Below are 23936 nucleotides of genomic sequence, written 5' to 3'. Positions count from 1 at the left end.
TTGTCCGACGACATCAAGGCCATTGAATTGCAACGGCATCCATCGATGATCGATCAGAGCCTCCCCCACCTCCACCTCTTCTCCGGCCATTAAATTCCCGCCTTCAATGCCATCCTCCCCTCACCCACCTTTAACGCCTCCAACTAACTATGCGTCGAGTCGCATGAATCGACCGTCCATGGATCTCTTCTAAGAAGCGTCATTCATGGAGTGGCAGGTTAAGAATTTAAAGGTCTGCTCTCCCACTTCAACTATTTAAACCACCCCGCGCGTCACCGCAGAGAAACAGCTGCGGTGCGGTTATGCACAATGCTTTGCTCACGCACCATCTCCTTCCTCTTCTTGCTCCTGCTGCGTTCTATCGCCGGTGCTGCGTCGACTGAGCAGCGGCACCGTTTCTCCAAGATCTACGCCTTCGGGGACTCCTTCACCGACACCGGCAACACCCACTCGACCACCGGGCCTTACTCCTTCGGCTATGTCTCAGGACCCCCCTACGGCGCCACCTTCTTTCACCGCTCCACCAACAGATACTCCGACGGCCGCCTTGTGGTGGACTTCCTCGCCGACGCGCTCTCACTCCCGTTCCTGCCGCCTTACCTCGACCGGTCCGCTGACTCCTCCCACGGCGTGAACTTCGCGGTCGCCGGATCGACGGCGATCGAGCACGACTTCTACGTCAAGAACAATGTGACGATCGACATCACCCCGCAGTCCCTGATGACGCAGCTCGCCTGGTTCGACGACCACCTAAAGGAGAAAGGCTGCCCGCCGGAATGCCAAGCGGCCATCGCAGACACGCTCTTCTGGGTCGGCGAGATCGGAGCCAACGACTACGCTTACAGTTTGACGTCGACCCTGTCGCCTGATATCATCCAGAAACTCGCTCTAAAGAACGTCAACAACTTCATCGAGGTTTGTTCTGATGATCTGATCCACCCCACCCAATTCTTCATCTCTGTTCAAGGCCTCTCGATCATTTTCTACTGTTGAACAGGCACTGGTTCTCAGGGGAGCCAAGTACATCATCGTTCAAGGTTTGCCTCTGACAGGGTGCCTATCGCTCGCCTTGACACTGACTCCATCTGAAGACAGAGACGATATCCAATGCTCTGCGAGCGTAAACCGCCAAAGCTACAACCACAATGTGATTCTTCAGGACAACTTGCAGGAACTCAGGAAGAGATATCCCCATGCCATCATCTCGTATGCCGACTATCTTGGGGCACACCACACAGTGATGAAGAACCCGGCAGCTTATGGTTTTGCAGAGCCATTGAAAGCGTGCTGTGGCAGTGGGGGAGGTTCATACAACTTCGACCTGTTTGCTACTTGTGGCTCGCCGAATGTTACTAAAGCTTGCTCGCAGCCAAGCAAGTTCGTAAATTGGGATGGAGTCCACCTTACTGAGGCAATGTACAAGGTAGTGGCAGACATGTTCTTCAGCCATGGTTATTGTAGACCACCCTTTAGTGTCCTGCTGAATGCTGAAAGTCAGGGTTAAAAGATGTGTTTTGTCAGTTGAAGAGTAAAGCTCATCCTTATTGATCTTTGAAACCTTTTAAATAAAAGAAAGTTGTTGCAATACAAGCATAAATATTACCTTCCTAAGCATCAAGAACATCAAACTGCAACATAAGGAAGAAACTGAAATTATAGTTGTATGATCTACTTTGCCTTGGTTGGGCCATTGGCCACTCCAGATGCTACTTTTGGCGGATTGAGCTGATCCCAAGCTTCGATCCAGGTCACCATGGCATCTGCGAGCTTGTTAAAGTAGGGGTCTATCTTCCCCAGCTTCTCACTCACCTGCTTTGAGAGCTCAATGTAGCATTTCTGCACAGTTGTGGAGTCCTTGGAAAGAACAGCAGACTGGAAGAACGGGATGATCTCTTCTTGCCAGAAGATTCCATTGTATTCCTTTTTCAGGTTCACAAAAGGGTTGCTGGCCTTGCTATGCCAGATATAAGGTAATCCAGTCTTAACTCCCAATCCCAAGTGATCACAAATTACCTGTTCAAAGCATAAACATTAAGGAATTTAGGATTGTTTTTTCCAAATTTAGGAAGACTACAATCTGATTCCGATGAGAAATACACTCAACAGAGTTCACTTGAGATGAACAATATCTGACCTTGACACACCACCCTGCCCACATATCATCGTACCGCCCGATAGGCTGGCCATCGCCCATAAGCCCAAAGTACATTGCAGGTCCGATGAGTTCGCGATCAAAGGCTAGGTTCATGCCACACATAGGAAACAAAGTGCCCTTTGGTATTGTAAGAACTGCATCAACATACCTAACAAGGAAAGCATGCATAAAAACAACAGTTCTATGAGGCACAGCATCATGGTGCGGGGAGAAGATACCTTTGGTTTCTCTCGAGGGGCTTGACCAGCTGAGTGGGGGCATCATAGTCAGGAATGTTGAGCCAGAGGCCATGAGAAACAGCAGTTCGAGCACCTTCGCGGAGGCTGAAAGGATATCCGCGAACAAAGTCAGCACCTTCGCGATAGGGATCGTACAAGGTGTTGAAGGGCTCAGGAGATTCTGAATATGCTGCTTGAGTGCATTGATCTCCTTGCCAGATGGATCTTTAGCAACCTGTTTGAGAAAATTGAAAATGATGGTTTAGGATCAATATAACTCAATTCAGGGGCAATCATACATCAGAAGGACATTTATCTTCGTATAATTCATATGGATCAATACATAACATTAATCTTCTAAAATTAACCAACTGCATTATATTAATGCTATTGAAAGGCACACAAATTTGTAATATCGAAGCACCAACCTCGGACCATAAAGCACGGCTACAGAGGCAAAGTTAACACTATTTCAAGTAAGCTGAAAGATCTACTTGGTAATTTGATCGTCAACAAAATAGTTCAGTTAGCAAATTGCAGTTGCATCTTTGACTTGCGAATATAAAGAAATAGCGACTAGCGGAAAAGCCATAGATCTAGAACAATAATAAGCTGATTCACGCAAAAAAAAAAAACCAAATTGCAATTTTGTTTGCCGGATTGACAAGTTATGCATTCATGCAAACAAATACCAAATTGCAAGATAATCTAATCTAGATCATATAAAAGCAAAAGAATTCAGCTCTATCAACTACTGAGCTACGAAGGAATGATGCAGCAAGAGAAACAAAAATCCTTCTACCCTAGGAAAAGTCAAAAAGGGGTTTCTTTTTCTTTCAGATCCGAGTTTTACCGCCATCCATACCTAAAACCTCAGATCTACAAGAGGGAAAGCAGAAGGAGACTCACGAAGCAGTCGTCATCAATGGTGTAAATGTACTTCTTCTTGGAGACCATATAGCCGAAGCAGCGGCAGGCGGAGTCCTTGAAGGAGATGCAGTTCGCCTTGGGGCCGAGGATGCGGTTGATGTCGTTGCGGTTGTACAGCTCGTAGTCGAAGCCCTCCGGCACCTTGATAGTCTTGTTCGGGTCTCCGTCCTGCACGATGATGAGGTGGTAGGGCTGGAAGAAGGGCTGCCACATCTCCAGGAAGTCCAGGTTCCTGATCGTAGGAATCACGATGTCGAGCTCGTCCTTGAGCAATGGCGTGACCAGCACCGCCTCCGACGACGAATTCGCCATTCCTCCCCTCCCGCAGCTGAAATGGCAAACTTCGCTCGCCGGAGAAGGGAGGAAAGACGGCCACCCACATATGAAGGAATTACCAGGCACGTGAGAACACGTGCGCCAGAGCTATCTCAAGATTCGTGCCTGAAAATTGAACGATCCAGAATCCAAATCCCTTTTTTTAATAAAAAAAATTTCTAATTCACACCTCTCTATTTGCAAAATGGCCATTTGAAATCATTCATTGCACCAAATTTCTCTTTATCAACTTTATCAACTTTGAAAAATGATATTTTATATAAAAAAATCAAAACTATATACTAAAACATTTTCCATTAAAGTTTTCTATTTATTTTAGATAAATAATTATTTTATGTCAAAAATAATCTTAATTATATATATATATATATATATATATATATATATATATATATATATATATATATATATATATATATATTAATAGAGGAAGAGTAGATCTATTTGGGAGATGAACTTATTTAATAAAATTTAATAAGGACTAAATTAAGAAATTACAAGATCCGAAGGAAACATGACATCAAACATTATGTTTTATAAGGGCTTGAAATTTAAACATTTGAAATTGTAAAAGGGGAAGAATAAATTTTCATCATCAACATCAAATAAATTTGTAGTTGATTACAAGAATCAAGAGTTTTATACGGATAAGCCCCCGAGGCATAGCTGAGTTGGTTACGACGTAGCAGACTTGCAGAAGAGGGCAAGGGTTCGAATCACCTTCCTGACCATAAATCGTGGGGTCGATCTTCTATCTTTTTTACAGAAGAGTTTTATACGAGTAAATCAAAAGGAGATTAAACAAAAATAAAAGGGTGTCTCTTTATTTTTTAAATCATGAAAAGACGTCTCATTTTAATTTATTTATCAAAAAAATATTTAACCTACCAATTTTTCTTATAAAATGACATAAATATCTTTTGATACACTAGAATAAAATCGTATTGAAGTTACGATTTGTTTAGCTATTATAATAGTAATTTGAATTACGTTGTAACAGTTGTGAAATCATAGTTACTATAATGTAAATTAAATGGAAAATAATAGTATTGAATAATATATAATAATATTAGAGGATGTTTGGATAATGTACGTGGCACAACAATGAGATGGGACGTCTTTCAAATATCGAAATTATGAATAAAATATTATTTTAATAATTTAAAATATGTGTCATTTTTTAATTTTAAATATAGTTCTATTGGCCTTATGATAATTATATCATTAATATAGTTTTGATCCCTTTGGTTAAATTTAATTAACTACCAAATGTTCATATCACATTCCTATCACGTTTAGTCGATCGAATAAGTCTATTATTTTTAAAAAAAAATACTAAACCTAAAGGGTACAGCTAGAGATAGCCCTCATATGGCACATGTGCCAACGTGTTTGGTGAATGGTCACTTTTGTTTTTTATTTTATTTTTTTAATTAGCTTTGCATAATTGCACGTTGAATTTATAGTTATATAATAAAAAAGTTACCGATGGAATATGATCCTTGGCACGTGTGATCATTGGCTAGAGAGCTATCGAGATGTAGAAGAGAACCATTGGTATAAGATGAAATTTATCATTTTAATAGTTTTATACAGTTGGTTCTATGATCATTTATGAATAATTTTATATAATTAATCTTATGATCATTAATAAGAAAGTAAATTGAAAAGTTACAATTGACTACTACGATATTATCTTGACTTCGTTAAAATTTAATTCTTATCTATTGTAATAAATTTATCCCATAATAATCAACTCAATCATATCCAAAAATAATAATTCCCATTATGCATCAAATGGAGGACATAATTGAAGATTATGAGTTGGCTTGGCATCCTTGCGTGGCATAGTCAATAGGAAATGAAAATTTTTAAAAATTCTAAATTTTATAATTATAAAATAATTTTAAAAAAAATTATATTTCATAATTATAATAAATCAATACTTTCAAAATTAAATTATTTATTTTTAAAAATTCATAAATATTTAATAAAATATAAGTTAAATTTTTTTAGAAATTCTAAATATTAATGTAGGTATATTTTCACGATTCAAAAGTTTAAATTTTGAATTTAAAAAGTCAAAAATAAATTTAAATTTAAAATTTTCAATTTTAGTCTTTGATTTTAAGTTGAAACAACGAACTTCAGAATTATTTTATTCAATACTTATTTAAAAATACAATATAACTTAATTAATCAATCAAAGTTAAAAAAAAATTAACTCTAAATATTCAAAAATCAAATCAATAATAAAAAAATGAGTCGAATTTCACTTCCACTCACGGCATATCATAACCTTCAAAATCACACTATAAATATTGCAATTGAGCCTAAGCTTTCTCAAATCATGATTTCCAACAATAAAAATTTACAATGACAATGAAAAATATGTTGTGTAACTTTAGTTAGAGAAGAAGACCGACAGATTTATTCTAAGTTATGACATTTATCTATAAAAGTGACATTGATATCAATGGATAACTTAAATTGAGAGCTTCCTAAATATATAATCAATTTTAATTTTTAGATGACGAACGATAGTGAATCGGCTTGTCAAAATGACGGTGGGAGTTTTGAACATGAGAAATAGTGAATCAGAAATATTTATTTTAATTAGTATTAATTTTTTTTTAAAAAAATCGGGGTGGTTGCACCCTTTTGTCCTCATTTGGTTACGCCTTTGCCTCAAGTCATGATAGATAAACACGGTTGCTCTGTCAAATGTAGAGATAGGACAATTAATTAGATTTGAGTCGGATTTTATATTCTTCATTTCCTATCCATATTTATTATATTTATTTTCATCCTATTAAATATTTAATTTTTATTCTTATTTTCATATTAATTAGAGGATCAGATATTTCGTTGGAGTATTTTAATTATCAACCAGTACCACTGGGATATTGTTCTTTAAAATTTAACATAGTTTGTCCTCGGGGCAATGGTGCAACGATAGGACATTTGTAACTCAGGGACCCACGGTTCGATCCCTAGATACGGCGTATTGGTAAGAATTTTCTTTCAAATGGAGAATGTATGCTAAACTTCCATGTGATGTGGCTACTGTGATTATTATTTTTTAAAATTTAACATAGTTGTGATATTGAAATTTAAAAAATTATATTATATATAAATATATTATTTAATTAGGTATTCGAATTCTTCATATTCAAATCTAAAAATTCGCATATTTAATTGGATTAAAAAAATTTCTTTGTATTGTACCCGTCGATTTTACTGGTAATCATACTCTATATTAAATCATAGTGCTCTAATAATCAATCAAGCATCGTCGTAGTGCACCGAGGGACTATAATAATTACTCTCAAGCATAGCTGAGTTAAATTACAATGAAACAGACTTGCAGAAGAGGACAAGGATTAAAATTTCGACGAAGTCGAATAATACCCTCCTCCGTCGTGATCAATTGTAATTTTTCGATTTACCTCTTCATAGATGATCATAAGATTGACCGTGTGAGACCGTTGGAATGATGATTTTTTTTTTTTGCATAAAAGGAACTATAATAATTAATTACTTTGAATTTAGATTTGTTTTAGAATGGGATAAAGAGTATAAATAAACTTAGACAAGGGTATGGCGTACCGTTTTTTCTAGGGCACGGGTCTCGTGCACTTCACGTGATTTGAATCCCCTAGAGGAGGTACCCAAAAGCGGGGTGAGAGGTCAGACGATTTGCAGTCCCACGTCGGTACTCTTCGATCGAGAGACGAAGCGAAGCAGAGGAGAGGAGGAGAAGAAGGTTGGGAGACGTGGAGAAGTAGAAGAATTGTAGCTCCATGAATTACCCTGTCCAGAAGAACACCCTCTATGTAGGTAAGCAGAGTACAGGGGGATCGCTTTTTGTCTGGAATCTGTTCGTCGAATTGCCTCAGAGAAGTTTGTGTCTAATTCCTTCGCGTTGCTTTGGAGAGCAGGAGGGCTGGCGGAGGAGGTGAACGAGGCGATCCTGCACTCCGCTTTCATCCCCTTCGGGGACATAAAGGATGTGAAGACGCCGTTGGACCAGGCAACTCAGAAGCACCGCTCCTTTGGCTTCGTCACCTTCCTCGAGCGTGAGGACGCTGCCGCCGCCATGGATAACATGGATGGAGCCGAGCTCTACGGTCGCGTCCTCACTGTCAACTACGCCTTCCCCGAGCGCATCAAGGGAGGCGAGCAAGGATGGGCTGCACAACCCAGTCAGTACCACACCTCCTCTTCTTCTTCCTTTTTTTTTATCCCTTGCAGCGTATGAACTTATTTATTGCTTATTGTGCTCTAGGGCTGATTGCTATATCGCTATTGCGAAATTTCTAACCTAAAAAATCTGATTTTTGTGGAGACAAGTCGTCTTGAATTTGGTTTTCTAGTTTTAGATTGTCTACTTTTTTGAATTACTAGAAGACAGTGTGTGTGCATACCAAAGATTAATTGGAGGTAAACAAGTTAGTATTACAAATCCATCAGCCACATATAACTAGTCTGTCTTGCCATTTTGATTTGACCTGTTTTGTATTTCTATGTAATTGGAAGATCACTATTACAGCTTTCCAGTTACATTCACTTTGAATGCACTATCAATTATATGGAATTTTTCCTGCTAAATCTTAATATTATTCCAATTTCTTGTAGATGGTGCTTTTCTGCAAAGCTCGAAGAACATTTGATAGTGTTGCAATTGCTTCTGTAACTTGCATATCTTTCGTGCTAAGTGCTTATATGACAGCATAGTTCCTTAGGGTTAGGATTTACTATAGTTTCAAAATGTCCCAAAGGTGAAGTAATTGTTGATAAATTTCTACTTCTGGAATTAATCACAGATCTCGATGAATTCTTTTAGAAGTTAAATAATTTCAACCAATAGTTTAATCAAATTATTGCATAAAGTATCTAGGTTGACTTGGGTTATGGTAGCTGAGGATGCACTGTCTTATATCTCAACTTAGTATGGGGCATATTGCACGAAGCGAGATCAAAAAATTTGCTAAAATCCTTTTAACTTGTTTTGCATTTTTCATTTTACATATCTTGATTTATAGATGATCTTGTCTTCTATAAGTTACTTTTACTGTGAACATTGTTTGTTTAATCTAAATCCGTCACAGGAAATAAATTTAATCTTTAGATTGTCTGGAACGTATAACAAAATTTTTGTTACAGAATCAATCTATGTTGACAATGATAGTTTTGACTTATGACGACTAGATCTTATTAGCTGATTATACATATTGTGATTTGTTCCCTTGTCAAAGGATTCAATCCAAGGGAAACTAAAGAGTCTTTGTTTCATAAATGAACAAAATGGATCCTTCTTATAGTGTTTCCTTATGCATGATTGCTTAACACATAACCCTTATGCTAAAAGATGTTCAGTAGTCAGTTGAGTGTGTGGCCCCATCTCTTAGAAAGGTATATAGGTGAGTCTGCGGATCATTTATCTCAACAATAGTTGTTAGTAGAGATCTAAACAATTGGAATTTTGAGACAAGATAGTGGAGATTGGAAGTTTGAGACAAGGCCATGGAGATTCAAGATTGTGATTGAAAGCTTGGTTATAGTTTTAGCTACTGCATTGATTGAACTTTTTATAACCATCCAAGGCCATAGGACTCTTTGCCCTTGATTGTTTTGTCAGTTCAGATTTCCAAGAATATAAACTTTTTATACAATATATTATGGAAGAGACTTTGGGATTTTGTTTGGAAATTTTATTCTCATATGAGTAATCATCCATTTGAAACTTGTGGTTTAAAATTTAAATAAACGATGGTGCTCAAAGTTATAGAAGGATGAAATTTTATGGTCGTGCAGTTTTCCTAAGGACATGGTACAAGATTGTTTTAATACATATAATTTGGATATCAGATCCCAATATTGTTTTAATACATATAATTTGGATATCAGATCCCATTAGGACATTTTAGTACTTTTAAAGATTAATGACATAGGTTTTATGTTCAGGTTTCAGTTCTCTTGGATTGAATTGATTTGCCACCTGAAACTGTTTTGATCTAAATATATTATTATTCATCTGCACTTTAGTTACTTTGACAGTTTGACTCACTATAGTTTCAGCTACGAACGATCCCTTCTAGTAAGAAGATTTAGTTGGTTCAACTACATAATTGTGTGGTGATGCCATATGACATTTAACTTTGGCATCAAAGAGTTGGGATTGGTTATACTGTGCTTAATCATACAGCTTTCTTTTGGCTGGTCAATTTTTTACTGATTATATTTTAATATTTTACTGAAATATTGAGGTGTTGATGTCAGTGCAACGCTTTTCTATCCTGCTGATTTATTAGTCTGTACTGATAAGCTATTCATACCAATATTTGATGAGATTCTAAAATCTCATTCTTTTTTTTTCCAAAATATTGTGAGTTTAATTGCATCTGCTCTATCATTGTCTTTTAGTATTTTATAAAAATTCTCTAATAAGCATATAGATATAGATGATTTGCCTGGTTCTTATACGTATGTTAGAGTTCTCTTTTGAATAATTTAGGCATTCGTCTGATTCTTATCTGCTAGTGAATCCTATCATCTGTTATTCCTTTAACTCTTTGTAAACCTGTGTTCTGTGAATACCTGATCATTCTAGGGCGACTTGTTTAAGCGCGGCTCACAAATATCATGTTTTCTTATAAGAATCAGCACTGCAGGATCTTGTCGTCTTTTCTCTTACTCTTTTTTTAATCAATAAATTGTCACCATAGTGACCTATATGGTACTTTCAGATGATAAGAGGAACTCCCCAAATGTTGCTACGTTGATAATTGAGCCTGGTGCTGTCCATGTCTTGTCTAGTTTATTACAATATAAGTTGCTTCACAAGTTAATACAATGTCTAAGAAGCAAATCCTTCAGCAAAAGGTGGAATCTGCCACCCCAACAGTCCCACACGGTCGGCTCCACGACAATCTATGAGGAGGTAAATTGGGAAATTGCAGTTGGCCATGACGGAAGAGGGCATTGTATGGACTTTACCGAGATTCGACCCTTTTACTAAGAAGCAAATCTTTAACAGCATAGAAGGTGGTCTCTAATAATTGCTTATTGGTTGTAACAAAGTAGTTGCACACACAAACACTCATAAACCACCTTATGTACCTTGGAAATTATCTTGCAAATCGGAACAAGTAAATGACAAATATGGAGTCTGAGGTCTACAGAGTTAGGTTCATATCATGAATATATGTTTTTAATAGCATAGTTAGAATTAGTATTTTTTGTATGGGAGATAGCAATGGTGATTTTTTTTAAAAAAAATACAGGTGGGCAGTGATAAATCACAAAGACAATAAGTTCATGTGGGTAAAATGAAATAGTTTTGTTATACATTAGCACAGTTTATTCCTTGAGGATTGGAATTTGATACAATTCCTGATGAAATTTCTACTCACTGAACATGGCACCACTACATCAGTTTACATTGCACATGCAGATGTAGTTGGCTAGCATAACTTTCTAGCAGTAATGATATATGTTGAACAAATTTTAGAACTGATAGCAGATACCATAATTCGCAATCCATGCATTTGTCGACGACTAACACGGTCAGTTTAAGCTGTTAATGGCTTTCAGTTTGTGTTTCGCTTGTATCTGACTCAATCTGCCTGTTGTAGTTTGGGCTGATGCGGATACCTGGTTCGAGAGGCAACAACAAGAGGAGGAAATGAAGCGCCTCCAGGCAGAACACCAGGCCGCGATGCTTGCAGCTGAGGAGCTTCACCGTAAAAAGCTCGCGGATGAACGAGAAGGGGAGAAAGAAGATGAAGCAGTAGGAACCAAGTCTGATCCAATGGCTACTGCCGAAGCGGAGGCCTTGAAGCAGGGCAGTTGAGTCATTTTCCTCGGCCATCAATTATATCACTTAGAACCCTTCCCCTGTTTGTAAACACAACTTCTAAGCATTTTGAAAACTCTCAGGGTTTCACATTCTCAGATCTCCCATGTCTACTTCATTATCAATCTTAAAGTAGAAACTTTTAAAGATCTTATCCCCTTTTTAACTGTCTCAATTGTTTCTGTAGATCTTTATTCCTGCCCCTCTTTGTTTTCCATTTCAGTTTTATTTTTATCAGTCTTAAAAGTCCAAGTTGATTCAAGAGATAAAGTTAGCAGGTAAGTCATAAACTGCATTCATTACTTTGGCTAAGAAGAGGTTCTTTTAGAAATGATCGGCTTCATGTTCTTCACAAATGCAAGATCTTCGATAATAAAATAAAATAATTTATTTAAATATAAATAATGATATAATAAAAAATAAAATTCAATAACATAAAAAGATCTATATAGTAGTTTAGTTGTTAATATTGTTGCATCTTTTTGGTAGATGGGAAAAATCAATATGAAAACTTAATTCCATTTTGATGCAATTCATCATTTCTTTGTTTATCTTTAAGGATTATTTTATTTTAAAAAATTGATTTAGTTAAAATATATAAAATCGCATGTGTTTATATAAATATACTATATGGCATCGACAAGGATATTTGAAATATACAATTTCAACCCAAAATTATCAACCAAATTCTCTAGAAATGAATGAATTCATGGGCAAATGTGATTACAAACTCATAAAATGATGACTTTTCATATTTAGAAAAGACTAATGTCTCAAGAACTTCTTTTGAATATATTTTTATCAAGTTTGAGACAACATACTACTTTCTTTCATCTTCTAAGCTCGATCAAATCAAACTCTCTAACATAATGGACATAAACTTTAATCACTAATTCTAGGTTTTAAACTTTGGCATTAAATTGAGAGGTAATTAGGAGGCTATTAAATTGATGTGGATTGTTGTTTCCTTCACTTTTCTCTTATTTCCCCTCTAATAATAACTAGAAAACAGCTTGGTGTGTAGATGGATCTTCCAACACTTGTGGTCACTGGATGTTCATTCCATCAAATGATTAGGGTTCTTGTCATGTAGATTACACACCATATTATATAGATTAAGTGAATATAGACTTCATTCGATCGAATACCAAAGGAATCTCCACGATTATCGCATGATGAATGAATTTCATACCCTTCACTAGATACTAAAGAAGGCAGCAAAGTGTCCCTCAGCATCAGAGAACTCCCCAAGTTGTCATTAGATAGCAGGGAAAGGACCCTTAGAGGTTCTAAATTTGCCGTAAAACCCGGGAAGAACTGTTATGAGTTTATTACATCAGCGGCAAGGAGTAGGAAGCAATAACCGGCTTCGTAGTGTCGTTGTAAAGCTAATGGGACTGGAAGCAATGGCCAAGTTAGATGCTAGCATTAACAAGAAATTTTATACAGTCGAAAATAAGAATATCGGTGTCGAGATACCTCTAAATGATCAACAGGTAGCAAAGATAGCAAGGAGGGCCTTGCTACTTCACAATTGAAAAAAGCTGATTCGATCATCAAACATCTCCAATTGAAGGTTCCAATCGAACCAGCTCTGTGGAGGCACCCGGATAAGATACATGTTAGCCCGAAGATTAAACTTAGCCTTCGAGAAGTTCAAGTGAAGCAGCAACCAGGATCTGTGTCATGACAAAGAGACTAAGTTGAAACATGTCGAGTTCGATCGGTCAAACAAGGACCAAAGGTCACTGGAGCACCTGCTGTATGATATGCATGCACAAGAGCTATTGAAGACCAGAAAAGATGAAGCTAAAGCTTCTGAAGCATCTGTTCAGCCAACTCCATGTGGAAATTTACAGAAAATAGGCTTACTCAACGCCCAAACTACATTGGTTTCTCATCGATCATCGATCAAAGGAGACAAGAGTCCAAGATAATTATGAAGCCTGCAAAATGCATTACCAGATCAGACTTTTCGACAACCTTGGTTGTTCCTTTCGAAGGCTCATCAGATCATCAAGGAGTAAAGTTGCACAAGGATCATCCAATAAATCCTGACTCGTTTCTGGTTCTAGAGCAAACAAAGTCTGAAAATTCCAAGTCAAAATCTGAGCAACTACACCACAAACTGGTGTGTGATGTAGCGAATGAGCTTCTACTACATAAGTTGGAGTTGGCTGGGTCGTCACACGTTTGCCCCAAGCTATTGGTTCAAGTGGCAAATACAAGATTCCCGAGCAGACAACAGCTGCTAAAAAATTTGTGCTCTGATATCGATCATCTCAAGGCCGAGAGCTTCAGTGAAGGTGATAAGAACTTGATGTCAAGTGAAGATTTGCTCCAGCAAATAGAGCGTTGGACTGATTCCTGCAAGGAGTTGCAAGACACAATGTCAGTGATCGAGATGTTAATACTTAGAGATCTGTTGATGAGGTTGTTAATGGGGAAGATGCATCTAGTTTCCATGCGAAGGCAAGCAGAAGGCAGAGTGATAGATGCTAAGCTATTATGCCATATGTATTGATGAAATCATGCGAGTTAACAAGTGGAATAAGTATGTCAATGTATATCAAGCAGACATCATATGCTTCATAGGTGTTGAGACTTTTGTTTGCTCCATTGGTATTAAGAGCAAATCTAAATAAATTTGACAAAACAATTGTACAATGTGCGACAAATTTTTATCCGAATTTTGTTCTTTTACTCATATAGACTTAGCTTCTTTCCCCAAAATAGACTCAAAGACTAAATCACGTTGCATTGCTCTTGTTCTTTCAATATGTGCTTGGATTTTTTACCATGAGAGATGAAGTTTCATCAACATGAATAAAAGGGATAATAATTTGCACCAAATTTAAATCTTCGAATACTAATGTAAGACTGCAATTTAGCAATTTAACGTATCAACAATTAGTTCAGCCCTTGTGATCCCAATAAAAAACTTAGTGTTTCAGAATTGTGAGATAACAACGTTAAAGGTAATACAAGATTAAGAAATACCATCTCAAAGGCTAACATATGATTTTGCAATGCCCAGGCATTAGCATATACAACTTAGCATATATTGTCTTCAAATTGTATTAGCAAACTATTAGGACTAATTGCAAGAGTCTCAAACTTATCATGTATGAAGGACAAACTTTATAAAAAGCCTTCATTTTTTTAATATACCTTATGAATCTAGCAAATGATTCAAAAGGATCTTTGCACAAGAAAAAAATCAATCTTGTGAGAATATTCTTGCTAAGTAACTTAATCATTGCATTAGTTTGAAATCTGAGTTGTGGCTCAAAATAATTATCCCATAAGAATATGACTTGGATGCCAACATAAATAATGTTCCCTCTGCTCTTCTTCCTTTGCACATTGCACCAATCAGAATGCCAATCTTCACCAGAAGGCTCGAGGTTTTTTCTGCTTGAGCCCCCGCTAAAATTTACATTGGTTGCAGAACCACTTTGCAGAAGAACAAACAAAAATGATAAATAATAAGTCACGTGTGAAGAATGTAGTTTATTGTTATGACTGGATTTTCCCCAAAGAAAGAAAGAAAGGACTTAAGGTCTACTGCTCAAAATGAGTTCCTCATTGTCTTAATGCAGAACCACTTTGCAGAAGAAAAACAAAAATGATAAATAATAAGTCACGTGTGAAGAATGTAGTTTATTGTTATGACTGGACTTTCCCCAAAGAAAGAAAGAAAGGACTTAAGGTCTACTGCTCAAAATGAGTTCCTCATTGTCTTCCGTTGGAGAATATTCTTTCAGCAAAAGAAACAAAATCATGGTCTGTGGAGCATTCCCCAACATATGCACACGCACACACAAAAAAAAAGTAGTGTTCCCATTGTAAATCCTCCCGGATCTTCTGCAGAAACAAACAACAGTAATCCATTTATCTAAACAATTTGGCTTTAAATGGCATGTTATCAGAGAAGCATCACTCCTCGTTCTAGTTTCCAGGATCAACTTTGAGAAACTACAAACTAAAAGTTCTTCACAAACATATCACACAGTCACTATTGGTAAGCATACTAAAATTCGATATAGGTTGTGCACCTTTCCCAAATGTTTAATCATATAATCGAAGATTGCCATGTTTAAAGTCAGTCCGTGGTTGCTAAAAACACATCAAGTAACCAAGTGCAAAGAAAATAGATGGTTCAAGTTGCAAAATGGGCCCAGAATATTCTAAAAGAAGGTCAATAAATAGCTTTTATACCTCTGTCACAGATAAGTGCATATGATGGTCCTCACAAGTTTAATGGAGCAACTATGGGCCTCTCCCTGTGAGCTGACAGTAAGATGACATTGCCTTTCACTCGCTGAGGTAGGTATTTCTTGTTCCCACATCAAAAATCCAGAGGCTCTCCAACATTCCATATGCTGCAACATCAGAACAATCTCATAGAGTGCAACATTCAATAGTCAGCATAAAACACCAGATATGCACACTAATAGTAATAGGCAGTTTGCTGGAATACCATATCCTTCTTTCTTTCCACAAATACAACAGAACCAAGTAAGAAATTTTAACAAAAAATTATCCAATTATTTAACCAATTGCTAAAACATGCAACCTGTCCAAATCTATACTACAACACTGGACCTGAGTCATAGCTACAGTGATCTGAGCTTTGTAACATGCTGCAGTAAATAATCATAGTTGAAACTAAAATCGGTTTATAGTAGAATTAAGACAAGTGAGGAATTTTATAGTTAAAGGAAAAAAACTTTGGCTGCATACTAGAGCACTTTAGTTCGTTTTCATTAAAAATATTGTGCAGATAATGATATCTGCAATTGCAAGAAAACTACAGATGCTGAATGTTTAGATGGCATCAAGGTACATCCTGTCATTAAAAATATGGTGCAGATAATGATATCTGTAATTGCAAGAAAAGATACATATGCTGAATGTTTAGATGGCATCAAGTCGCTTATCACTGTGGCTCTCATGTAAATTTGGTTAGCAAGACATGCCCATGGTATAAGTTATGAAGTCAACCAACATATTTGCAACAAGCTAGTTGGATAAGTGGTGATAAGATATATCTGAAGTTAGCAATTTAAATAAATTATTAGAAGATGTTAGCAGTATGAAGACCTGCTATCATTATCAAGCAAAAGAGCATTGGAAACAAACCTCTCAGATTGATCTTTCTGGGTAAGAATTCCAAGAAATATTGCTTATACCAGTCAGCTTATCGTGAAACTCAAAGCTGGTGAAAGTTCTCAGGTAATGCATCCTTGGGCAGTTCAGTCACTTCAGTGGGATGGAAGACAAATATATATCATCCTTAAATGAGTTTTAGGATTAGCAAGAAACAAAAAAATTCTGGTTAAGATCAGCATGGAGTTAATCAAACTGAAGTAAAAGTGTATACGAACCAAACAAGCACAAGGCAAGAGAACATAATTTTCTCCCTAGTTGCTGTATGCAGTGAATAGTTTTTGTTTTATCTCAAATACATCTCAAGGTTCCAATCGATGTATGAACATTCAATTGCCTATTTTAGTTCAGAATGCACAAGTTGTTAAAGCTTTATAATGATGATAATAGTAATAGGAAGAAGAAGAAGTTGCAGCCTACAGACTTCTTGTAATACTATTTTTAAATTTGGTTAGTCTAAAGACTTTAATGTCACTAGCATATTCTGCCTGAACTTCCTAGTGGAGAGAAATATGAGAGGAAAAACACCTATGGGTTTCCAGTGTCTAGCGAGTATAGACTTGGACAGCATAAAACAGATGAATATAACTAAAATTTCTCGTGTGGCACTAGTAGGCAGTATTAAAATCTTCAGATCAACAAGATAAGTAACTGTAACTATGAATTGTGCATCATACCATTCATGAAGAATACATCAACCACGCCCAAAATGTGGAGGATGGAGTTCTCTTAATCGTTGAACGACTTGTTTCATTGAGGGCCTAATAGAAAGTGAATCGACAGTACACTTAACACCTAAATGCAAGGTTTCCACCAAATCATCATGGGGAGCCACATCCCAAAGCCCTTCAGTGAAAAACTCACGGGCCCGACCTTTTTGCAATAACATGGATGCCCAAGTTACTATGTTGAAACCATTCCCATAGGGGGAGAAGGAAGGATCCAGTGCTTTCTTATCTGAAATTAGCTCCAATAGTACCACGCCATAGCTATAAACGTCTGCTTTATCAGAAACCCGACATGTCATGGCATATTCAGGAGCAACATACCCAAAAGTTCCAGCCACACCAGTAGTTGCATGGGTCTCAGAATTTCCTAGAAGCCTTGCCAATCCAAAATCCGAGAGATAAGCATTAAATTCGTTGTCCAACAATATATTGCTTGGTTTAACATCCCGATGAAGGATACGGGGCACACACTGGTCATGTAAATAATTAAGAGCACAAGCAATGTCTAAAGCAATTTTGTGAAGCATTCTCCAATTTACAGGTCTTCTCGACCTTTCTTGTATAAATCTCTCCAAATTACCACCTGGAAGATAATTGTAAATCAAAAACATCTCAGAATCACTAAGATGGTAACCTATTAGCATCACAAGATTTGAATGCCGCAATCTTCCAAGAGTCTTGATCTCTGCATGGAACTGTTGAACACCTTGAAACCTTCCTACTGCAAGTCTCTTTATAGCTACTAGAACTCCTGGTGAAATCTCAGCCTTGTATGTGGCCCCAAAACCTCCACTTCCAATGCAGTTGCTTGCATTAAAACCACCAGTTGCTCGTGCAACACTTTCATAAGTCAATGGAACCCCAATCTCCACAAAGACAGACACTTCTTTCCTTCCCGAAGACCTAATAGAGGATCTAAAACCTGGAGCACACTTTCTTGTGTAAATATAAAGGGCAATCAGAACCAAGAGGACTGAAACTATGGCTGCTGCTGACGCAATTGAGGCAATTTCAATAGAACTAAAGCTGTTGCCACCACTGCTAGCACTGGATGAACTTGCAGATGCTGATTCCATATATGATTGTGGACTCTGGTTGCTTGCTTGCATATCAGATGAAGGAACAGAGAGAGAGTAGGCAGGACAAGATTGAAGCAAAGGGTTTCCAAAGACACTATCACATGTCAGTGTACTGGCATTAAGAGGCCATGATCCAGACAAATTATTGAATGAAACATTGAATTTTGAAAGTGATGCAAAGTTGGCGAAAGCTGAAGGAATAGCCCCAGAAAGTTTGTTGTTATTAAGTAAAAGAGTAGTGAGATTTCTCATCTTCACAAAAACAGTAGGAATATAACCAGAAAGGGAATTTGAAGACAGATCCAAAATTTGAAGAGAATGCAATTTAATCATGTCAGGAGGAATGTGACCGCTGAAATTGTTACCAGCCAATGAGAGATATTTTAAGCTTTTTAACTGTGTGATACTGGCTGGTATCTCACCCTGCAGCTGGTTCCAACTCAAATTCAGACAAACAAGATTACTTAACAACCCAAAACTTGCAGGAATGGTTCCAGATATCTGATTACTAGCAACATCCAGAACCACAAGAGACCGGCATGTTTCACCTACTTCTGATGTAAATCTTCCAGATATCATATTGTTGCTCAAGTCTATCACCAAATGACTCACCCTGCTGCACTTCTCCAACATGATAGCATTCAGTGACCCAAAAAGATGATTCCTATTAGCAAGAAATACATAGACAGTAGTGTTCTGGAACCTACCATTGGTCAATGGTAAAGAAGACAGAGTGCCTGTAAAATTATTGTTCGCAAAATTGTGATGTATAGTAAATTCACCATCAAGTTCATAAAGAGGCCTTCGCAAACCTTTAAAACTATTGTAAGCAAAGAATGAAATATAAGCAGAGGATAGGTCATCTAGTGTGATGTTAGATGAAGGGCACTGTGTGTAGGTAAACCTAGGGATGGAGCCAGACAACTGATTCCCACTGACATCAAAGACATCCATACATGGCACTGGCAGCTCCACATTAAGCCAACCAGTCAAACTGTTTGAGCTCAAATTAAGATATTTAAGTTTTTTGCATTGGGCAAATGCTTGTGGTATACGTCCTTGAAAAAGATTCTGGCCTAAATTAACCATCTCAAGTTGCTCACAGATTCCCCAGTTGCTAGGAATCATCCCTTCAAATGTTGCCCTTGGGGCCCAAAGCACCCTAAGCCTCGGGAGAGCTGTGATATTTTCCGCAAGTCTTCCTTGGAAACAATTAAATTCATCAAAATCAACAGAGCTCGAGACTTCCTCATCTGGCATCGGATCATATTGATTCAGAAGAACAATGACAGACAATTCTAAGCAGTTTCCTAGCTCAGCAGGTACAAATCCACTCAGACTGTTCCTCGAGACGTCCAACACCTGAAGCTTTTTCAATCGCCCAAGATCAGGAGGAATAAAACCATCAAGAAGGTTAGAAAACAGCAGTAGAACTCGCAGCTCAGTGCAATTTGCTAAATTGGACGGAATGCTTTCCCTAAACAAGTTTCCAGACAAGTCCAATATTTGCAAACTCCGGCACCCATATCCTAGCTCATCAGGAATCGGTCCCTCAAGACGATTAAAAGAAAGATAGAGCTCTCTAAGCTTGGAGAAGCCACCAAGAAATTTAGGAAATGTTCCGTTGACCTGGTTGCCGGATAGGTCTAGGATTTCTAAATCCACGCATCTCGAGAAGGAACGAGGGATCTGACCTTTGATCAAATTGGAAGCCAAATTTAACACACGTAACCGACGTGGGAAGCGTGAAGGCAAGCCACCGGAAAGCGAGTTACTCTCGAGATCAAGCACTTCCAGACTCTCCAACCCCCAGAGATCGTCCGGGATCTCGTCATGAAAGTCGTGGAACGGCAAGGAGAGCACCCTGAGCTCCGACAAGCTCCGGAGAAACATACCAAGTGTCCCAGCCAATCTGCGGTCGAAATCGCCGCAGCTGCGTCGGTAAGGGCCTGATCGGGAGCAGGGCAATTCAAAGGCGTCGCCTTTCGCAGAGATATTAAGGGAGACCACCCGTGACTGTCCATCGCACGCGACTCCAGGCCAAGAGCAGTGGTTGGAGTCGGAGCCCCATATCCCGAGCAACCCAGCGGGGTCGGAAGTAACGCCGCTCTTGAACTGCAGCAAGGCGGATCTCTCCACCGCATGAGGGTCCGGTCCCGTACCTCCACGGACATCGGAGCAGGAGATCGCCGCCAAGAGGAGGAACAGGAGCGAGGATACGGGGCTTGCAGCGGGGGGTCTCCGGCGGCTCATCGGCTTTGCCCTGAGAAATCTTAGACAGAGGACAGAAGGACGTCGAGATTTCCCACAGCCCTAACCCTAATCTTCACATGGAAGGAGGAGAGGGCCGAGGAGGAGGAGGAGGAGGAGGAGGAGGACGACGAGGACGATGAACGATGGCAGGAAAGTAATAATTTTGTACAAATTCGAGGGTTTTCTTTTAAGAAGACTGGAAAAGGCCGAGAAATGTACAAGACGACAACATCATTTTTCCCTTTTCCCCCTTCAAATTTTTCACTCTTCAATATAAATCCAATTTCAAGGCAGACAAGACTTCTTCGGAAGTATTGGTGGCCATTTTCTCTAAATTCAATGAAGAATTTGATATTCAATTTAAAATAATTTTTTTAATTTGATTAAATAATTAGATATAAAAATTTTTATATGATAAAATTTTATTCATAGAGATTTGATATTCTGCACGATTCCCTCGTGCGCGTTCATGAGCGCCACATCATCCACCGTTCATCTCGTGATCGCGTGCCAGATCTGACCGTCTAAATGTGGGAATGCACAGTGTTCCACAGCCGATCCACCGCCATTGCCGCACCCCTCACCATGCCGTCCGACCACCGTCAGGTGTTGACTCGGGCACGATCGACGAGCCGCTCGTTGGTGCGTCGGTCAACATCGGATTCCCACCGGATTGTGGTCGGAATCCGATACAATTTGATCGGAAACACGGTCGGTAGCGGCGCGTACCGATTTCTGGCCAAATCGCACGCCGGTCCTTCCTCGGTAGGTCTCCGACCACGGTTTGATCGGCATCTGACGTGCTCCATTGCCGATCTCGTTCTGATAAAATTACGTCGGATTCCGATCACAATCCGGCCGGAATCTGATATTGGTCGAAGCGTCGGCGAACGACGCGTCGATCGTGCCTGGGGCGGCGGCCGATTGTGGCTGGGACGGCGCGGCGAGGGCACGGCGACAATAACAGTGACTTGACTGTGTCACTCACAGGGTGGCTTAGAATATCAAATCTGTTTATCCATATCAAAATTTAAGGCCTCGTTTTTTATATAAAATTTTTATTTCGTTAATTCCCTTGGAATGCTCTGGTGTTCGATCCCAGCGACAAAATAGCGTCAAGTGCCACGGAGATCTCGACGAAAGTAAGCCAAGGGCCGGTGACACCTGACGTGGCGAGCATTCATTTGTGGAGGGTGAAACTTGCTGTTCGGAAGGTTGGCACGGGAGCTTGAGGTGGGCCCGAAGCGGTGCGCGGGGATCGTGCACACGCGAGAGGCCACGTGTCCCACGGGGCCACTGAGCCGCGCTGTCCCGGGCAAACCGTGTGGGGCCTCGCAATAATAATAATAATAAGTACTTTTTAATTTTTTATTTTGTTCCATGAAGATTAGTGGAATGATGATGATGAGTTAATTAAGAACTAAGTAATTTTTTCAATTTTTTTTTCTTCTCGTGAGCTGGAGTAATGATTAATCTTGACGGTGGAACAATTAGGAAAAAGTTTAAATTATTAATAGGGCTACAAACTAATCAAGTGGAATCAAATTTCGATGATATTTAAGTTTATTTAAAAAATAATCAAGTTAAATCAAATGGAATTGAATTAAATCATTAAAATAATTAATCAAATTTAACTTAATTTTTTTATGAGTTTGAGTTTAATTCAAATATGATTTAAACTTGATTCATTTAGATGTTGTCAAGTTTTTATTTCAAATTTATTTAATTATTTTTATATTTTAAACTTATTTGATTGGTTATTGAATGAGATAATATAAATTTATTTATTTTAATTTTTTTATTTATTTAGTAAGGTTGATAAAAATTTTATTAATAAATATTATATTAGATGTTTTATATTACAGCAACTATAGAATGTCTTTTATACATTAAGTAACTATTACTATACTATAATAATATTATATTATATGAGAAATGCTATGCTACGTGACTTCTCCTGTATGATCCGTCTGCGACACTGCCAACCCACCACTGTTACCGCCGCTCTCACCGTGTCATCCGACCACTGCCAGTCGTCGCCTTGAGCGCGATCGACACGTCGCTCGCTGACGCTCCGTTCGACATCGGATTCCGTCGGATAGTGATTGGAATCCCACATAATTCGACCAGAAATAGTGAAATCACGCGATCGGCAGTGGCGTGCGTCACTGCCGATCGCGATCGGGCCTGAATTCATCGGATTCAGACCACTATCTGATCGGAATCCGACGTCGAACGGAGTGCCGATGAGTGATGCGTCGATCGCGCTCGAGGAGGCGACCAACGGTAGTCGGACGACGCGGCGAGAGCAGCAACGGTGGCAGTGGATTGCGGATGTCACGAACGGACTGCGCAGTATAGCATTTTCGTATATTAAATATTATATATTATAACAACTATAGAATATCTTTTATACATTATAGTATCCCATAATAACTGCTATAATAATACTATAAATAAGGAATAATATTATTACTACCAGGTAGTTTCTACCTCATGTAACAATGGCGTTTCTACCTCATGTAACAATGGCGTATCATTTGATGTTTCTTGGACGCCCAATTGATTTTTGTCCATTCTATAAAATATCCAATCACAACAGCAGCTGACTCATTTTCCATGCAATCAAACAGTCTCAGTCTATCCCTTCAATTAACATGCAGAAGTACTTTTAATAATAAAATAATAATAACAATAAAAAAAAAACAATGATTCTCCTCTCCTCTTTACTTCAACCTAAACAAAAACAGAAATCATCAAGATGGCCCTCCTTTCCTCTGGGCCTTTCTACAACCTGTCGCATTTAACATGATTCTTTCAATCACCCTTGCAGCAATAGCAAATGGTCCACCTCTTTGAAGCCTATCCCAGTCTCCATCTAACTTCAAATGTGCACATGTTTTCGATATCCGACCGAGCAAAGAACCAAAGGTTGCTTCTTGATGCTTTTGACTAAGCCAGCCTAAAACTGGTTCGGTTGGATGGCCTTCACTGATGAAACAGGAGTTGCTTGATGTCCAATTTCTGAATGAACAAAAGAAACACCCCATCATTATTAAGGCATCCCAAACCAGTCAGAGATGTTCCTTTGGGTTCTCATTACAAACCAAATGCCCACTCTGCCAAATGCCACACAAGTGGCCAGACAAGTGATTACACCCTTCAATTATATGCAATCTAGATTTCAGTGCCATGCTTGTCTGTGTT

The 23936-nt window shown here is 38.4% G+C and overlaps 3 protein-coding genes and 1 pseudogene across 6 annotated transcripts; 2 read left to right on the top strand and 2 right to left on the bottom strand.

Annotated features, from left to right (window-relative positions):
- The first annotated feature begins 308 nt into the window (after positions 1-308).
- Positions 309-1504, top strand: LOC141846812 (GDSL esterase/lipase At3g48460). Its single transcript, XM_074734873.1, has 2 exons — positions 309-915; positions 998-1504. The coding sequence occupies exons 1-2, from the start codon at positions 310-312 to the stop codon at positions 1502-1504; spliced, it is 1113 nt and encodes a 370-aa protein (XP_074590974.1). The 5' UTR covers position 309.
- Positions 1505-1606: 102 nt separating this feature from the next.
- On the bottom strand, positions 1607-3615 carry LOC141846286 (UDP-arabinopyranose mutase 3-like; annotated as a pseudogene).
- A 3652-nt stretch (positions 3616-7267) lies between these two features.
- Positions 7268-11649, top strand: LOC141846705 (uncharacterized). Its single transcript, XM_074734743.1, has 3 exons — positions 7268-7479; positions 7581-7844; positions 11277-11649. Exons 1-3 carry the CDS (start codon positions 7443-7445, stop codon positions 11492-11494), a joined length of 519 nt encoding a protein of 172 aa, XP_074590844.1. The 5' UTR covers positions 7268-7442; the 3' UTR covers positions 11495-11649.
- A 604-nt stretch (positions 11650-12253) lies between these two features.
- On the bottom strand, positions 12254-20866 carry LOC141846152 (LRR receptor-like serine/threonine-protein kinase RPK2). 4 transcript variants are annotated; one of them, XM_074734151.1, is made up of 5 exons: positions 17347-20866; positions 16643-17006; positions 15719-15882; positions 12977-13864; positions 12254-12894 (listed from the first exon to the last, which is right to left on the bottom strand). In XM_074734151.1, exon 1 carries the CDS (start codon positions 20727-20729, stop codon positions 17364-17366), a length of 3366 nt encoding a protein of 1121 aa, XP_074590252.1. In that variant the 5' UTR covers positions 20730-20866; the 3' UTR covers positions 12254-12894; positions 12977-13864; positions 15719-15882; positions 16643-17006; positions 17347-17363. The 4 variants fall into 4 exon arrangements, with proteins under 4 accessions (XP_074590252.1, XP_074590254.1, XP_074590251.1 ...); XM_074734150.1 differs by having other exon boundaries at positions 12255-12894; positions 16643-16795; XM_074734152.1 differs by having other exon boundaries at positions 12255-12894; positions 16643-16762.
- Positions 20867-23936: the final 3070 nt, after the last annotated feature.

The sequence above is a fragment of the Curcuma longa genome, chromosome 15 (genome assembly GCF_044706935.1).
Source record: "Curcuma longa cultivar G26 ecotype Majalengka, Jawa Barat chromosome 15, ITB_CL_G26_1.1, whole genome shotgun sequence".
Taxonomy (NCBI): Eukaryota; Viridiplantae; Streptophyta; class Magnoliopsida; order Zingiberales; family Zingiberaceae; genus Curcuma; species Curcuma longa.
The sequence above is the reverse complement of the archived record's forward strand: the minus strand, read 5'-3'. Positions and strand labels throughout refer to the sequence as shown.